Raw genomic sequence first — 16471 nt, forward strand, 5'->3', positions numbered from 1 at the left:
CACTTTCCTCAAAAAACACAGGCAAAATACTACTTCAGGGTCATTAAACAGGCTACTCCCAATGCCCCTCCCATCATATCCACATGGCTCCCTTTTTTAGCTCCTTCATGTCTTTGCTCAAGCATCATCTTCTTAATGTAGCCTTTTCCAACCATGCGCTTTAGAAACCATGCCCTTAGCCCGGCCCCAAACCCTGTATTTCCCTTCCTGTTTGCCCATCATATGTATTATCTGACATCCTGCATTTTTAATTTATTTACTGCTTTTCTATCTAACATACAAAGCTCCGTGCTAGCTCAATGAATGTGTCCCAAAAATGTTAAAATGATTTGACTCTAGGATTCAAGAACAAATCAGAAAGGAGTTACAGGTGACTGAAGGTACTTGTGAAAATAATTATCTATGGAGAATGAAAAACTTAAATATTTGCTCTCACTGAACTTTTTATTGAAAATCAGAACCATGGGAGTTCCCTGGTGGTCCAGTACTTAGGACTTGGTGCTTTTACTGCCATGGCCTCGGTTCACTCCCTGGTTGGGGAACTAAGATCCCACAGCACATGGCCCAGCCGGAAAAAAAAAAATCAGTTACCCAGAGTCTCTCTCTCTCACTCACTCACACGCGCGCGCGCGCACGCACACACACACACACACACACACACGCACATCTCTCTACATCTCTTAAGTTAGGGAAAAATGATGAAGATGCAGTCAGGAAAAGGCAAAAAAGGGGGGAAGTCATCAAAAATTTTCAGTTTAAGTAACTTTTTCTCAAAAAAAGTCTTATACATGCAAATATAATGAATCTATTAAGTTGCTTACACTATAATCACCGTGTCTTTGCTGAATTTTTTCTCTTGAACTGTCCTGGAGCAATCTGGGGAAATAACATCTTCACTATCTGAAGACAAATCAATATACTGAATTCCTCTTTGATTCTTGAAATATGATATACTTGCTTTTCTTTCATTTTCTGGGGTTTCTGGAACACTAGAATCTTCTGCAAAAGAGAAAAAGCAGAAAGGGATTTTGAATAACTTGAAAATAAAGCAAATTTGTTTTTGATAATTACAAATCTTGTCCTAAAAATCTTTAGCTTCATTCACTGTTTCCATCCTAAAACCAAAAATTCCTCCCAAGTTTTAAAGAAAACATTAATAGTCAACCAGGGCTGGCATTAAATGATTTTCCAATTCACAGGTTACTTACTAGCAAGAACTTAGTGGACACTGCAAAACAGGTTTGTATTTTATATTTTAACCCTTTTCTCTCTGTGCTTTTGCTTCCTAGTACCCAATTCTTGCCTAAGAGAACACGGACACTAGAGCCCAAACAACTTGAATTTCAATCCCATCTCTCAGCTAAGTTACTTAATCTAAGTCTCTGCATCCTCAGATGTAAAACAGAGATGCCAATAATCACAGGGCTAATGTGCACGTAAAATCAGAAGATACGTATTAAGCACTTAGTTCAGTAATGGGCACACAGCCAGTATTCAACGAACATTAGCTCTTACACAAATGTTAGTGTTATGGACAAAATTATGTCCCCTCCGAAATTCCTATGTTGAAGTTTCAACCCCCAGTACCTCAGAATGTAATGTATTTGGAGATAGGTCCTTCATAGAGGTGACTAACTTTAAAAAGGCAGTAGGTTAGTGACCTAATCCAAAAGGACTGATGTCCTTATAAGAGACACCAAGGATGTGTGCGCATGGAGGAAAGGTGATGTGAGCACACAGCGAGAAGGTGGCCACCTGCAGCCCAAGGAGAAAGGCCTTACAAGAAACTGAACCAGCCAACACTTTCATCTCGGACTTCTAACTTCTGGATATGGCAGAAAATAAACGTCTGCTGGTTAAGCCACCCAGTCTGTGGTATTTTGTTACAGCAGCCCTCACAAACTAATGAAGTTGGCATCACCCGTCTATGCAAAACAAATTAATATTCTATTGAGGTCTCCTCTCTTCAAAGGGCTGAGTTCTAAAATTATTCTCCATTATACATTTGAGGAGAGATCAGATTTAAGAAATTCATATTAAAGTAAAAGTAGTCAGTGTCTTGGTTTAGTGAATACCATCACCCCTCAGTATCTGTGAGGTTTGGGGGGACTGGTTCCAGGACTTCCCTGCCCCCCACACCAAAACTGGGGGATGCTCAAGTCCCCCCCTAAAACTCTTGGCCTCGCCCCCCATTAACTGTCATGAAATGATAGCCATCATTATCATAAGGCTCCTGAGTCGTATTTGTAAATAACATTAACCAAGGCCTAGATAACCAATCGCCTGGAGTGAACTAAAAAATACTTTACTTCCTGCAATGAAGTCCTAGCAACATTACTGAAAAGCAAATCACAAAATTGTTCCAAAAGAACAATTTTATAAATGTTGAGTGTGCCCTGAGTGAAAAACTCTGCTCTGGAACAAATCACAGCTATGTTAACTGCCATATGTATGAAGACATTTACAAGTTCTGATAATTATGTAAATAAAATTATAGTCCAATTCCTGTAAAATAAGTATAAAGGTACTAAGGACACTGCTTTTACATAGTATTCCTGATATGTCACAAATCATACATGAAACTAAGAATTTAGATCTTTACTGTATCAAAACTTTGACCTAAACTTAATGCATATCATTTTAACAGTTTAACAAAAGTGTCCTGCTTTCTTATACTTGAAAAGGGCTTTCGCCAAACGATTTGGATTGTCCACTTTTCTTTAAAAAGCTTCTTTACTCAAGGACTTCCCTGGAGGCACAGTGGTTAAGAATCCGCCTGCCAATGCAGGGGACACGGGTTCGATCCCTGGTCCAGGAAGATCGTACATGTCGTGGAGCAACTAAATCTGTGCGCCACAACTACTGAGCCTGCACTCTAGAGCCCGCGAGCCACAACTACTGAAGCCCAGGCACCCTAGAGCCCGCATGCCGCAACTACTGAGCCTGAATGCCTCAACTACTGAGCCCATGTGCTGCAACTACTGAAGCCCATGTGCCCTAGAGCCTGTGCTCCGCAACTAGAGAGGCCAATGCAACAAGAAGCCCACGCACCGCAGTGAAGAGTAGATCCTGCTCGCCGCAACTAGAGAAAGCCCACGAACGGCAATGAAGACCCAATGTAGCCAAAAAAAAAAAAAAAAAAAAAAAGCTTTTCAAACTGGCCATTTAAATGTATTACTGCATGGTGGGGGGTGTCTAAAAATTCTATTAATGAGTACTAGGAGAACTAGAGTTTCTTGAACTTTATATATTCATCTTATTAAAAACTACTGCTTCATCAAGAACATTCTTAAGTGAAACTAGTATTTAAAAATTTTAAGGATACAATGACAGTTTGGAATCTTGGCCTTGATTCATGCTAGGGCACTAGCAGTTTTACCTACCATTGTTTTTGCACCATCAGTGCAAATACCAACATAGTGAAAAAGGCAAGTGATGTCTTAATATTATTATGAAATAGTTTTGACCTTATGGACACCCTTTTGGGTCTTAGGGACCTCAAAGGTTCACAGACCACACTTTGAGGACTAATGGGAAACAGTAAGAGCTTATCTATATAAAATATCAATTTACCAATATAGTCAATAATCTGGAATTAGAACAGTGCTGAAATGCTTAGATTTGTTTGTTTGGACTATTTTTGGAAGTAAACAGCAGCAAAAATATCTAATAGCCAATGGTCAAAAAGATATTCCTGATGCAATGATGCTTTCTGACCCAAAGCAAACAAGGACTTTAAGCAGCACCACAAAGGAGACAGGAAGGAAGCAAAAAAGAAAAATATAGAAATGAAGGGAAGAACAGTGACAAGTAGAAACAATTATAAAGACATGGGCTACTACATAATTCTGACTTTGCTGAATGCCTTCTGTATTGAAGCACTGTGCCAGGACGTGGGGGGTACTGAAGGAAAAAAAAGGCCAGTCACAGTTGCACTTGCCCTAAAGAAACTAATAATAGGAGCCAAGTAGCCATGTACATAAGTAGCAATGTTGTGAGTCGTAATTTGTGCCATGCGAGAGGAATAAACAAAACGCTAAAGGAACATGAGGGAAAACAGCTATCCTTTCAAATAAAAACAATAAAAAATCCTATGTTTTAGAGACAGTAGATGATATTTTCTCTACCAAAGGCAATGGGATCCTACATTATTACCATATGCAAGAAGATTGCAAGGTTCCGGGGGTAATTCCAAATGAAATTCCCCATTAGTGGTATGCATGAGAAGACAATTTTTTTTTTTTTGCGGTATGCGGGCCTCTCCCATTGCAGAGCACAGGCTCCGGACGCACAGCGGCCAGGGCTCACGGGCCCAGCTGCTTTGCAGCATGTGGGATCTTCCCGGAGCGGGGCACGAACCCGTATCCCCTGCATCAGCAGGTGGACTCTCAACCACTGCACCACCAGGGAAGCCCGAGAAGACAATTTTATACCCTGAACGTTTCCAGTATACTTTTACCCATTCTCATATCTAAGTCTACCATGAAACAAAATGAGGATTTAAAACTGCTACTGATTCTACCTTTCTAAGTGGTCCAAGATCAAGAACCACTCAAAAAACAAACAAAAAAATCACTACTGGGAGATTATGAAAGGTCATCTATAAATAAAGGTGATCTCCCAAAGCAGAATGAAAACACTTAAACCTTTATATCTGGGACTTCCCTGGTGGCATAGTGGTTAAGACTCCGCACTCCCAATGCAGGGGGACCGGGTTCGATCCCTGCTCAAGGAACTAGATCCCACATGCATGCCACAACTAGAAGTTCACATTCCACAACTAAGGAGCCCATGAGCCGCAACTAAGGAGTCTGCCTGCTGCAACTAAGGAGCTGGTGAAACACAACTAAGGAGACTGCAAGCCGCAACTAAGAGACCCGGTGCAACCAAAGAAAGAAAGAAAGACACTTAGTTCTCAAAAAAACACACACACAAAAAAACCTTTATATCCGTCCTGCAGACTTATGTAAGTGTGCCATTTTTGATATTCTAATTGTATATTGCTCTACATGGTTCAATTCTCTAACATGGCAACTGACTTTCAAGGCAGTTCTTTTGAATACCTAGTAAAGCACATCATATATTTGCCTCTTTGAAAGGTTAATTACCAAAATAATAGATTATAAAATCTTGACTGTTTTAATTTGAATGCCATAGTAGATAGGGAAAGACCTTTAGCATCTCAGGTAAGTCAAACTACCTCTGATGAAAGCTCTTGAAAAAGACAAAGTATACACTGAATACAAGATTGAAGGGTAGTTTCTAATACACTAACATAAAATGAGAAAGAAGAAACATTTCAGGTTTAGGCCAAAAGAAAAGATAAAAAGAAAAAATGTAAAGGAAGGAAAGTCATGCTATTAATGTCAAAGTGCTAAACCTGAAAGGTACTTTTTAATAACAGAATTTATATCTACAATAAAAATATAACTGGCATAGGTACAACTGCATTCTAATAATGAAATACATAAACAATGCAGGATACATAAAGCAGAAAGTCAACAGAGACAAATATGAGGCTTTAACTCTCTTGTCTAAACTCTTAATAGAGAAGAGAGCACAAAAATAATTAAGATACAGAAAGGTGTTTTCAAACATTTTTGATTGGAACCCACTGTAAGAGACCCATTGTAGATTATGACCCTAAACACATCGATTGCTAGACAGACATATATAACTGAAACAAAGGTCTCAGAGGCTTTATTGTAAGCGATACTTTGATAATTTTCTATTTATTCTACTCCATTAAAAAAAGTTATATGCATTTAGTTAGGATATAAGAAACTGACTTTATGACATGTTTGTGATCCAGTTTGAAAAAAATGATACAAATAATAAAACATTATTATTTGACATATAATTAAATCTACAGTTAGATTATGTCTCTTTTCAAGTACACTTGAACTTTTACAGAAATTGTGTAGTAGGCCAAAAAGAAAATCTCAGTAAATTCATCAAAGAAATACTACAGACCACGTTTTCCTGTCACAAAAAGTGAAAACTGGAAGTAAATGTTAGTAAGAACATTGAAGCAAAATTTCAGTCACTTGGAAATTCAAAAAAAAGAAAAAACAAAGAAACCATCTCTTTAAACTTTAAGGTTAAACTTTCTTCAACATTTTATTGAAGAAAAAACAACAAAAAGAAAAAACAACAAAAACATACCAAAATCTACAATACAGGCATACCTTTTTTTACTGCACTTTGCAGATATTGTGCGTTTTACAAACTGAAGGTTGGTGGCAACCCTGTGCTGAGCAAGTTTACTGACACCATTTTGGTAGTAATTCTTGCAGTGTTTCAAACTTTTTCATTATTGTGATATTTGCTATGGTGATCTGTGGTCAATGATCTTTGATGTTACTACTGTAATTGTTTTGGGTGCCCAAACAGCACCCATATAAGATGGCAAACTTAACTGATAAACGTTATGTGTGTTTTGACTGCTCCACCAACCTGCCACTTCCTTCATCACTCTCCCTCTCTTCTAGCCTCCCTAGTCCTTTTTTAAAAAAAATTTATTTATTTGGCTGTGCTGGGTCTTGGTTGTGGCACGCAGGATCTTCCTTGTGGCATGCGGGATCTTCAGTTGCGGCATGAGGGATCTAGTTCTCTGACCAGGGATCAAACCCGGGTCCCCTGCATTGGGAGAGTGGAGCCTTAACCACTGGACCACCAGGGAAGTCCCCAGCATCCCTATTCCTTAAGACACAACAATAAATTAGGCCAATTAATAACCCTCCAATGGCCTCTAAGTATTCAAGTGAAAGGAAAAGTTGCACATCCCTCTTTCAAAAGCTAGAAATGATTAAGATTAGTAAGAAGGCATGTCGAAAGCCAAGACAGGCCAAAAGCTAGGCCTCTTGCACCAGTTAGCCAAGTTGTGAACGCAAAGGAAAAGTTGTTGAAGGAAATTAAAAGTTCTACTCCAGTGAAAACACAAATAAGAAGCCAAACAGCCTTTTGCTTATTATATGGAGAAAGTTTTAGTGGCCTGGATAAAAGATTAAACCAGCCACAGCATTCCCTTAAGCCAAAGCCTAATCCAGAGCGAGGCCCCAACTCTTCCATTCTATGAAGGCTGACAGAGGTGAGGAAGCTGCAGAAAAAAAGTTTGAAGCTAGCAGAGGTTGGTTCATAAGGTTGAAGAAGCTGTCTCCATAACATAAAAGTGCATGATGAAGCAGCAAGTGTTGATGTAGAGGCTGCAGCAAGATACCCAGAAGATCTAAGATAATTAATGAAGGTGGCTACACTAAAGAAGAGGTTTTCAATGTAAACCAAACAGCCTTCTAATGGAAGAAGATGCCATCTAGGACTTCCATAGCTAGAGAGGAGAAGTCAATGCCTGGCTTAAAGGACAAGTTGACTCTCCTGTTAAGGGCTAATGCAGCTGGTAACTTTAAGTTGAAGCCAATGCTAATTTACCATTCTGAAAATCCTAGGGCCCTTAAGAATTATGCTAAATCTACTCTGCCTGTGCTCTATAAATGGAAAAAAATCTGGATGACAGCACATCTGTTTATAACACCAAATACTGAATATATTAAACCCACTGTTGAGACCTACTGCTCAGAAAGATTCCTTTCAAAATATGACTGCTCATTGACAATGCACCCGGTCACTTAAGAGCTCTGATAGAGATGTACAATGAGATTAATGTTTTCATGCCTGCTAACACAACATCCATTCTGCAGCCCATGGATCAAGGACTTCTGACTTAAAAGTCCTATTATTTAAGAAATATTTTCCAAAAGGCTACAGCTGCCATCAATAGCAATTTCTCTGATGGATCTGGGCAAAGTCAATTGAAAACCTTTTGGAAAGGAGTCACCATTCTAGATGCCATTAAGAACAGTTGTGATTCATGAGAAGAGGTCAAAATATCAACATAACAGGAGGCTGGAAGAAGTTGATTTCAACCCTCATGGATGACTTCAAGACTTCAGTGGAAGAATGAACTGCAGATATGGTAGAAACAACAGAGAACTAGAATTAGAAGTGGTGCCTTGGGACTTCCCTGGCAGTCCAGTGGTTAAGACTGAGCTTCTACTGCAGTGGGTTCGGGCTTGATCCCTGGTTGGGGAAATAATATCCCAATACTGCATGCAGAGCAGCCCCCCCCCAAAAAAAGAAAGAAAGAAAGAAAAAAAAATTCAGGAGAAGTGGCCCCTGAAGATGTGACTGAATTGCTGCAATCTCATGATAGAACTTTAATGGAGAAATTGCTTCTTATGGATGAACAAAGGAAGGAGTTTCTTGAGATGAAATCTACTCCTGGTGAAGATGCTGTGAAGACTGTTGACATAACAACAAAGGATTTAGAATACTACATGAACTTAGTTGATAAAGCAGTGACAGGGTTTGGAAGGATTGACTCCAATTTTGAAAGAAATTCTGCTGTAGGTAAAATGTTATCAAACAGCACTGCACGCTATACAGAAATCATTTGTGAAAGAATCAACTGATGCGGCAAACGTCACTGTGGTCCTATTTTAAGAAGCTGCCATGGCCACCCCAGGCCTCAGCAACCACCACCCTGTGCAGTCAGCAGCCCTTAACATCGAGGCAAGACCCTCCCCCAGCAAAGACATTACAACTCACCAAAGGTTCAGATGATGGTTAAAAATTTTTAGCAATGAATTTAGCGTCTTAATTAAGGTACGTACATTGTTTAAGACAATGCTACTGCACACTTAAAAGACTGTAGTATAGTATAAATATAACTTTTATATGCACTGGGAAACCAAAAAATTCATGTGACTTGCTTTACTGCGATACTTTATCGTGGTGGTCTGGAACCAAACCCGCAGTATCTCTGAGGTATGCCTATAATGATGACATTTCAAATATAAGAAAAAGGATTCGTCAATAAATGGTTCTGGGATAAGTGACTAGTAAATGATAAATAATGAACAAAGGAGAAAACGGTATCACCTTTTCTTTAGCCCTTATAACAAACTCCAGATGAAAGTTAAGGTTTAAAAAAATTAAAAACAACAACTCATATCCATCTGTTTGGCTACAAAAAAACACCCCAAAAAACAAAACAAAAAAACAGAAAATAACAAGTGTTGGCAAGGATATGGAGAGAAACTGGACCCCTTGTGCACTGTTAGTGGGAATGTAAAATGGTGCAGCTGCTGTGGAAAATATATGGTGGTTTCCTGTATGATCGAGCAATTCCATTTCTGCACGTATACCCAAAAGAACTGAAAGCGGGGTCTGGAAGAGATATCTGTATACTCATTTTCATAGCAGCATTATTCACAATAGCCCCAAAGTGAAAGCAACCCAAGTGTCATCCACAAATGAATAATAAAATGTAGGTATATATACAATGAAATATTCTTCAGCCTTAAAAAGTGAGGAAATTCTGATACACGTTACAATGTGGATGAATCTTGAAGACATTAGGGAAAATGAAATAAGGCAAAAATAAATACAAATCCTGTATGATTCCACTTTTATAATGTACCTAGAGTAGTCAAGTACATAGAGACAGAAGATATAAGGGTGATTGCTGGGGGTAAGAAGGAATTGTCTAAGGGGTAAAGAGTTTCAGTTTTGTTTAAGATGAATTGTTAATTGTTTAAGATGAAAAGAGTTCCAAAGATTGGGTGTACAACAATGTGAATGTACTTAACCCTCTTTGACCTGTACACTTAAAACTAGTTATTGCATATTTTACGTATGTACATTTTACTACAATTAAGAAGAAAATTAACACAGATGTGACAGAAGAAAATATGGATGAATATATTTATAATGTGGTGGTAGGGAATGGCTTTCTTTTACCAAATCTTTTACCAGGTCAGATCAGGACCTAAAACCTGTAAGCTTTGAAAAAGATGAACAAACTGACCATATAAAAAATGTAAAACTTCTCTGTCACAAACAACAAACAGAATTAAAAGAATAAAATTTAAAAACTTATAAATCATTTATTAGAAAATGAGAAAAAGGAACACAGAAAAAGTTCAAACTGCTAATAACATTTATGAAAACATACTTAACCTTAAAAATAAAGAATAAAAATAATGCAATTTAATTGCTTATTAACCCTTTAAAAATTAAAAATATTTGTAATATTTTAGCCTGGTACGAAAAAGCAGACATCTGAAAACCAAGCTGTAGTGGTGCAAATTGGTAAAACTTCTGTGTAGGGTGATTTGGCAATTACTAAAATATTACTCATATTCCCTCTAATTTGACAATTCCATTTCCCAGAATTCTTCCACAGATTGTACAGAGGCAAAAATATCTATTCAAAAGGATGGTCACTACAGCATTCTTTTAACAACAAGAAGAAATAAACCCAAACAACCGATGTCTATAAACAGGAAGCTACATGAATTATAATACATCTGTGTATAATAAGATACACTGTGGTCACTAAAAAAAATTGAAGTACAGCATATTTTATATGAACTGACATGGAGAGTATAAAAAATATACTTTTTAGTTAATAGTGAGTTGCATTACAATATGTATGTACATAATACTATTTTATCTAAAAAAAAAAAAGCTAGACTATATACAGGCAGGAAAAAAATACAAAAGAATACCAACACTAAACGAGGATTACAGAAGAGTCTCTCTTCATTACATACTGTTGTAATCATTTAATTTTTTTATATAACATTTTATTTTGAAGAAAATAGCCAAGCATGGAAAGTAAAAAGGTAGAGAAGGAAAACACAAACAAAAAATGTACATTTAAAATGTACTTAAGACATTTAGACTCACTGTACTTTCTATTAGAACAACTGAGCACTAACCCTTTTACCAATTACTGCTTTTCAACTAACACTAATAAGACATTAAGAAACCAAAATTTCTATCCAAAGATATAATGGTGATTCACATCTTGGCCACACACACTTAAAAAGGACTAAGGAATACCTGATGGTTACAGATCATAAGGCTAAAATGGTATATTCAGCTTCATTCAAAGGATCTTATCCATTTTACTGCTTGCAAGGACTTCAGAGAACATCTAGACAAAGGAAGTGAAATCCAAAAACGATAATGTCTTATTCAAGATCATACCATCCATAAGTGGCAGAGCATTGCTCTCTGGAAATCTTTTTTGATAACAGGTATAATTAAAATTTTTTTCTCTCACTTATTAACAATGGTTACTTTCTATATGACAACCACATCTAAAGAGCAACCACTTTAGAAGACTGAATATATTTTATCAAGAAATTCTTCAAGCATATACTGAAACTTTCCTCCAACCCAACCTCAAAATAACCTATGAACCCATCTATTTTTCTCTTTCACTCCCCCTCCCCTGGATAAAATGTGTCTTTATTCCAAGTTAAATAGTCCAGCTGTGTGCGCACTCCCATCCCCTTGATGCCTGTCTTCAGATACCTCCCCTCCCTCATTCTTTTCCTCTCCCCTAGCTTCTTCCCCTTGGATGCTCAATTTTCAACATTCCTCAAACATCTTTTCTTGACATTGCTTCCCCATCCAGCTGTTTCTCTCTTTCCCCGCTTGGAAGAGTAGTCTTCACTTCCTCAGCTTTCTACCGAAACTGCTAAAGGTCAACAGGAACTTTAATTTCCAAGGAAAGTGGTCTCTGATGAGATCCAACTTGACCTCTCTGCAACATCTGATACTGTTCACTATACACCACCCTGGAAACTCTCCTATCTTTAACTTCCAGGGCATTATCATTTTCTATGACTGTTCTAGTCATCCTTTATATCTTTCATTGGTTTCCCTTCCTCTGTCCATCATTAAATATTGATGCTTCTTACCATATATCTTGCTTAGGACATTTTTTGGTAACTACCACAAGGATGACTCCAAAGTTGATTTCTCAGATTCCCACCACTCTCTGAGCTCCAAACTCCAATGTCCAACCCTCTACTAGACCTTGCTACTGAAATATAAGAGGTAACTCAAATTCAACATGCTTTGGTGTCTTCCTCCTAATCCTACTGCCTAATTCAGTTGACAGTGCCCATCATTCAGCTGTCCAAGCAAGGAACATGTGAGTTACCTTTAAATCCTCCACATTTAACTGATCATCAAATACCATCAAATAAATACCATACAAAACTTCCCTAAACTGCCTCCTTTGTCATCCCCACTGTCATTTCCCTACATTTAGGCTTCAATTATGGCAACATCTTCATTAATGTTTTTCCCATACTGAAATGCTCTATATTGTGTACCAAATAAAGTCCATCCTCCCTGGCACAGCATATATAGGCCCCTCCCAACCCAGCAGTTTTTGTTTCTAAATCTTTTCAGCTTCATCTATACTGCCCTACACCTCTTCTTCCCTAGATAACCTCACCTATTCCATTTACATACTACACTCAAAGGCAACATATATTTCCATCCCTAGTTCACTGAATAGGCAATGAGTCATTGCTTAGGGTCCACTCAAAGTCATCTCTCTCTGACTTTTCCTGATCCTCTAGAGAAAGAAGGGATAATTTAATCACTGTGAATCAGACTGTGGTTCTACGCTGCTTAATACCTTCCCTTATTATGAGTTACCACATTGTGCTATTTTAACTATATATATTTACATGTCCTTTCTTCTTGGTATCCCTTGAGGATTATGCTTAGCTCAACTTTTTATTCTTTACGAGTAAAACATAGTAGGTTCTCTCCTCTCACACTCATTTGTCATTGCTTTATTCTCTCCAAACCTGCTATGCTCCCAGAAAAGTCAAATAAAAGAAGAGAAATAAAGTGTAAGTAATAACCATTGATAATTCTGGGCACTGTGAGAGTAAAATAAACCTAGGCAGGGGGAGGTGACCACAGGTTAAGTGTATGCCCTCATATCCAAAGGTTGGATTAAGGGAGCCTGGCCTATATCAAAAGTAGTTTCAGGGCTTCCCTGGTGGCGCAGTGGTTGAGAGTCCGCCTGCCGATGCAGGGGACAGGGGTTCGTGCCCTGGTTCGGGAGGATCCCACGTGCCGCGGAAAAAAAAAAAAAAAAAAAAAAAAAAAAAAAAAAAAGTAGTTTCAAGTATCCATGACTAAAGAATGACTGATGGCTACGGCACTGTTTCAAGATCATAAAGAGGAGGAGGAATATTTTTAAAATGTGTACAAAGGACTAATACCACCTAATCATCATCCAAAACTCCTTCTTTCAACACATATTTACTGAGGGCCTACTATACACCAGTCAGTCACTGTTCTGAGCAATGGGGATGGATAGATGAACAAGGTCTTTGCTCTTACAGATCTTATATTCTAATAAGGGAGACACGTATACATAATGCAATGTATATAGAAAAATACAGTAGAGTTAAAGGGGGGAGGGGGGTGGTTGCCACTTCAGAGAGAGTGGTCAAGAAAAGACCTTCTAAAAAAGGGTAACACTTCACTAGGCCCTAATGGAACAAAGCAGAGTCACAGGCAGATGGAAGAGCAAATGGGAAGAAGGAACGACTGAATGGGGTTTGGCATATTCAAGGAACAGTGTATCTGTGGCACAGTAACTGAAGGAGAGGGGTAGGAAATTAAATCTTAACTCATATTATGTAAAGTAATAGGATTAACTGAAAAAGAGTGATTACAGGTAATTTTAACCATATACAATTTCTGTCCTATAAGCTGACTTAGACCCTAAAACTATTTTAAATAAATATAGCATCATCCCACAAAATAACAGAATAAGTTACTAGTTGATGATAAAGAAAGTAAGGTCAATATTCATATCCCACTGACAATTTCCCAATGTCCATATCCAGTCTGATCTTAAATCCAACTTCAGTGTCTTGACCACCGCACAGGCCCAATGCGCAATTCTGCATCTCCCTCCCCCATGCTAAGTTAAGCTGCATTTGGTCTACTGCTAAATTGAGGGCAGGACCTTTGATTCTCATTTGAATTTTTAAAGGCATGCCCAACGTCTTACAGTGGGTACTTCATACCTATTCTAATGTACAGAACTACCTTTTTTCCCTCAATCACTTAGACTAAAATTCTTAACATGCATTTTTATCTCACTCCTACACAACGACCTAATTGTAAAATTTTGCCCTTTCTTACTGTGATCTCTCATACCTCGTTCTTCTCTATCTGTACTGCCATCAATAAGTTTGGACTATGAGAGCTTCCTAAATGATTTCTCTCTCTTTAAACTCTACCCTTTAACAATACATAGTACTCATGACTGCTAGACTGATTGTTTTTACAAAACAAGATTCTTTCATCATTTTGCCCTTCTATTCTTGCATGGATCTACAATGTAAAGTCTCAACTTTGCCTTAGTTTTCAAGATTCTCAAAAATCACAGGATCAATTAAAATAATCTTTTCCAAAAGCAAAGCTCTCTATTCCTAGTAGGATGAACCCTCACCATTCCTGAAAAAAACCTGACTTCCATATTTCCAAGTGTCGTCAAGACTGACCATATGATTTCTAAAGACAATCTCAATTTTAAGAGTAATTTATGTATGAAAAGTCCCAATAAAGAAAGATGGAGTGAAGTCTCCTTAGGAAAAAAAGAGGAAAGCAGAAAAACACCTTCTGATTAGAAAAAGGATTTAAAATTTTCACATTACTAATATTGATAAATAACTAAAACATTTCATTGAATTCCAGTTTACAGAGTGCTTTTATTTAAGAGGTGAAAAAATTGTGGATCTCAGATAATCTAAGTGACTTGTCCAATGTCCCATTTAACTAAAACGAAGAAGCAGAGGCTTCCAAGGACTCAAAATCCCATGCCTACACCCTGGCCTTCCCTGCTCTAACTACATAAGAAACAGATTAAAATATTTACTGTTAAAATATTAAAGTGCCTGGAAGTTTAGATATTAACCACAGCACGTTATGCAAACCAAATATCTGTTCAAAGAATGCACACAGGGATGTCACTCCAGAGCTTAAATCCTCCAGTGGTTTGAAATCAGGTAAGCTCAGAACTCTTCAGATAAACAAAGCCTTTCAAAATTTGACTTCTAATTACACCAAAGTATTTTAAAATATTACTCTAATGATAACTTGTAGGGACTCTGCCCTCACTGCTACATTTAAGTAGAAGGGTAGCAAACAAAATGGGGATATCAAAGATGAAGACATATATTACCAATTTTGAAATTTAAAAGCTGCTTGTGAAATACTGAGTTTTGCACTAAGAAAAGGTATTACTGAATTAAACATTAAAATATAACTTGGAATTAGACTGCTTGGATTTGAGCTCTGGTTCTACGAACTTGCTAACAATTTAACCTCCCTGGGGCTCATTTCTGCAAAATGTGGATAATAATATCTTATAAGCTTGTTGTACAAATTAAATGAGAGGATGTGAAGCACTCACCGCTATGCCTAAAACACGGTAAAAGATCATATATGTTCTAATCACTAACTGTTCGAAGAACATAGATTAAGATGGGAATGCTAATTTCTGGCTCCTTCTCAAATCCTACTGTTCCATAACAATTAGCTGAAGAGGTTAAAAATGGTTCATTCACAATGAAGAATACCAATTATTCATTTGCACTTTGGAGAGCTCCAGGAAGTCAGGTGGTTGGCAAAATTTGTACGTCATCTGCTCTTCATTTGCTCACAGAGGCTGTGTTCAGGCACCCTGAATAAAGTCTAACACACAGCAGATGATCAATATTTTTTGGAGAAATACTGGAAGGAATGTAAACGTCTGGCAATAACATCCTCAAAGTCTATCATAGGACTGACTCACCTAGTTCTTCCTCCCTTAGCTACCACTCTGACCTAAATTCTGATTTTAGCTTCCATCATTGGGCCATAATCTAAGAACTCCCATAAAAGCGGAACAACTATGGAAGGATAATCAGTTGGAGGCACATGGTGCCTTTGGCAGTCCCAAAGCTGTATGTAAAAGGGCATGGTGAAGGACAATGCATCAGTATTATGACATCAAGCACAAAAATTAGAAGCTCTTCTGCCTTTCTTCTTAAAAAACAAAAAAGAAACCCCCAAAAAACAAACAAACGAAAAAACCTCTCTCTCTCGATGCTGAATCAATTTGCAACACTGTAACTCACCTGTTTTTTCAGTTATATCTGAATCAGGGGTGCCTGCCCTGCTAACTTCCCCTTCAGCATTCTCCTCTTCAGCACTAAGAGAAATTGGTGAAGAAGGGCCAGGCAGGGAGGGTTGAGGGGTTGCTTCGGGCGCTTCCTCAATCTTATTCCTTTTCTCAAAGCGAAAACGGTCCAGGTTGAAAAGATTCATATTGGTAGAAACCACCACCTCGTGGGGATGGGAGCTTTAAATGAACTATCTGCAGGGAGAAAATAAAAAGAGAAAAAAGAGGCCATGAAATCAATATAAAATACAAAGCCACAGCAGTTCATTCCGAAGGCAATTAAGACCCCGCAAACATGCCAGTGGCTCAGGATGACTATCATGGCAGCGCCTCATTGTTAGGCCACAACAATCAGGTGGACAGCGGTATCCTTTTAAAATTTTCCATTGCTCTTTTCACTCCCCTTCGTTTCCC

General features: G+C 37.9%; 1 protein-coding gene across 4 annotated transcripts in view; it reads right to left on the reverse strand.

Annotated features, from left to right (window-relative positions):
- Positions 1–16471, reverse strand: part of SMARCAD1 (SNF2 related chromatin remodeling ATPase with DExD box 1) — a 71014-nt gene that overhangs the window by 54051 nt on the left and 492 nt on the right. For all 4 annotated transcript variants that reach the window (XM_024736171.1, XM_024736169.1, XM_024736170.1 and 1 more), the window contains exons 2-3: positions 16014–16252; positions 822–999 (exon numbers count right to left, since the gene is read on the reverse strand). In XM_024736171.1, the coding sequence (XP_024591939.1) occupies positions 822–999; positions 16014–16203 (368 nt within the window). In that variant the 5' untranslated portion in view covers positions 16204–16252. The remainder of the gene's footprint in view (positions 1–821; positions 1000–16013; positions 16253–16471) is intronic.

This window comes from Neophocaena asiaeorientalis, unplaced genomic scaffold (assembly GCF_003031525.2).
Source record: "Neophocaena asiaeorientalis asiaeorientalis breed wild unplaced genomic scaffold, Neophocaena_asiaeorientalis_V1.1 scaffold7, whole genome shotgun sequence".
NCBI classification, from domain to species: domain Eukaryota; kingdom Metazoa; phylum Chordata; class Mammalia; order Artiodactyla; family Phocoenidae; genus Neophocaena; species Neophocaena asiaeorientalis.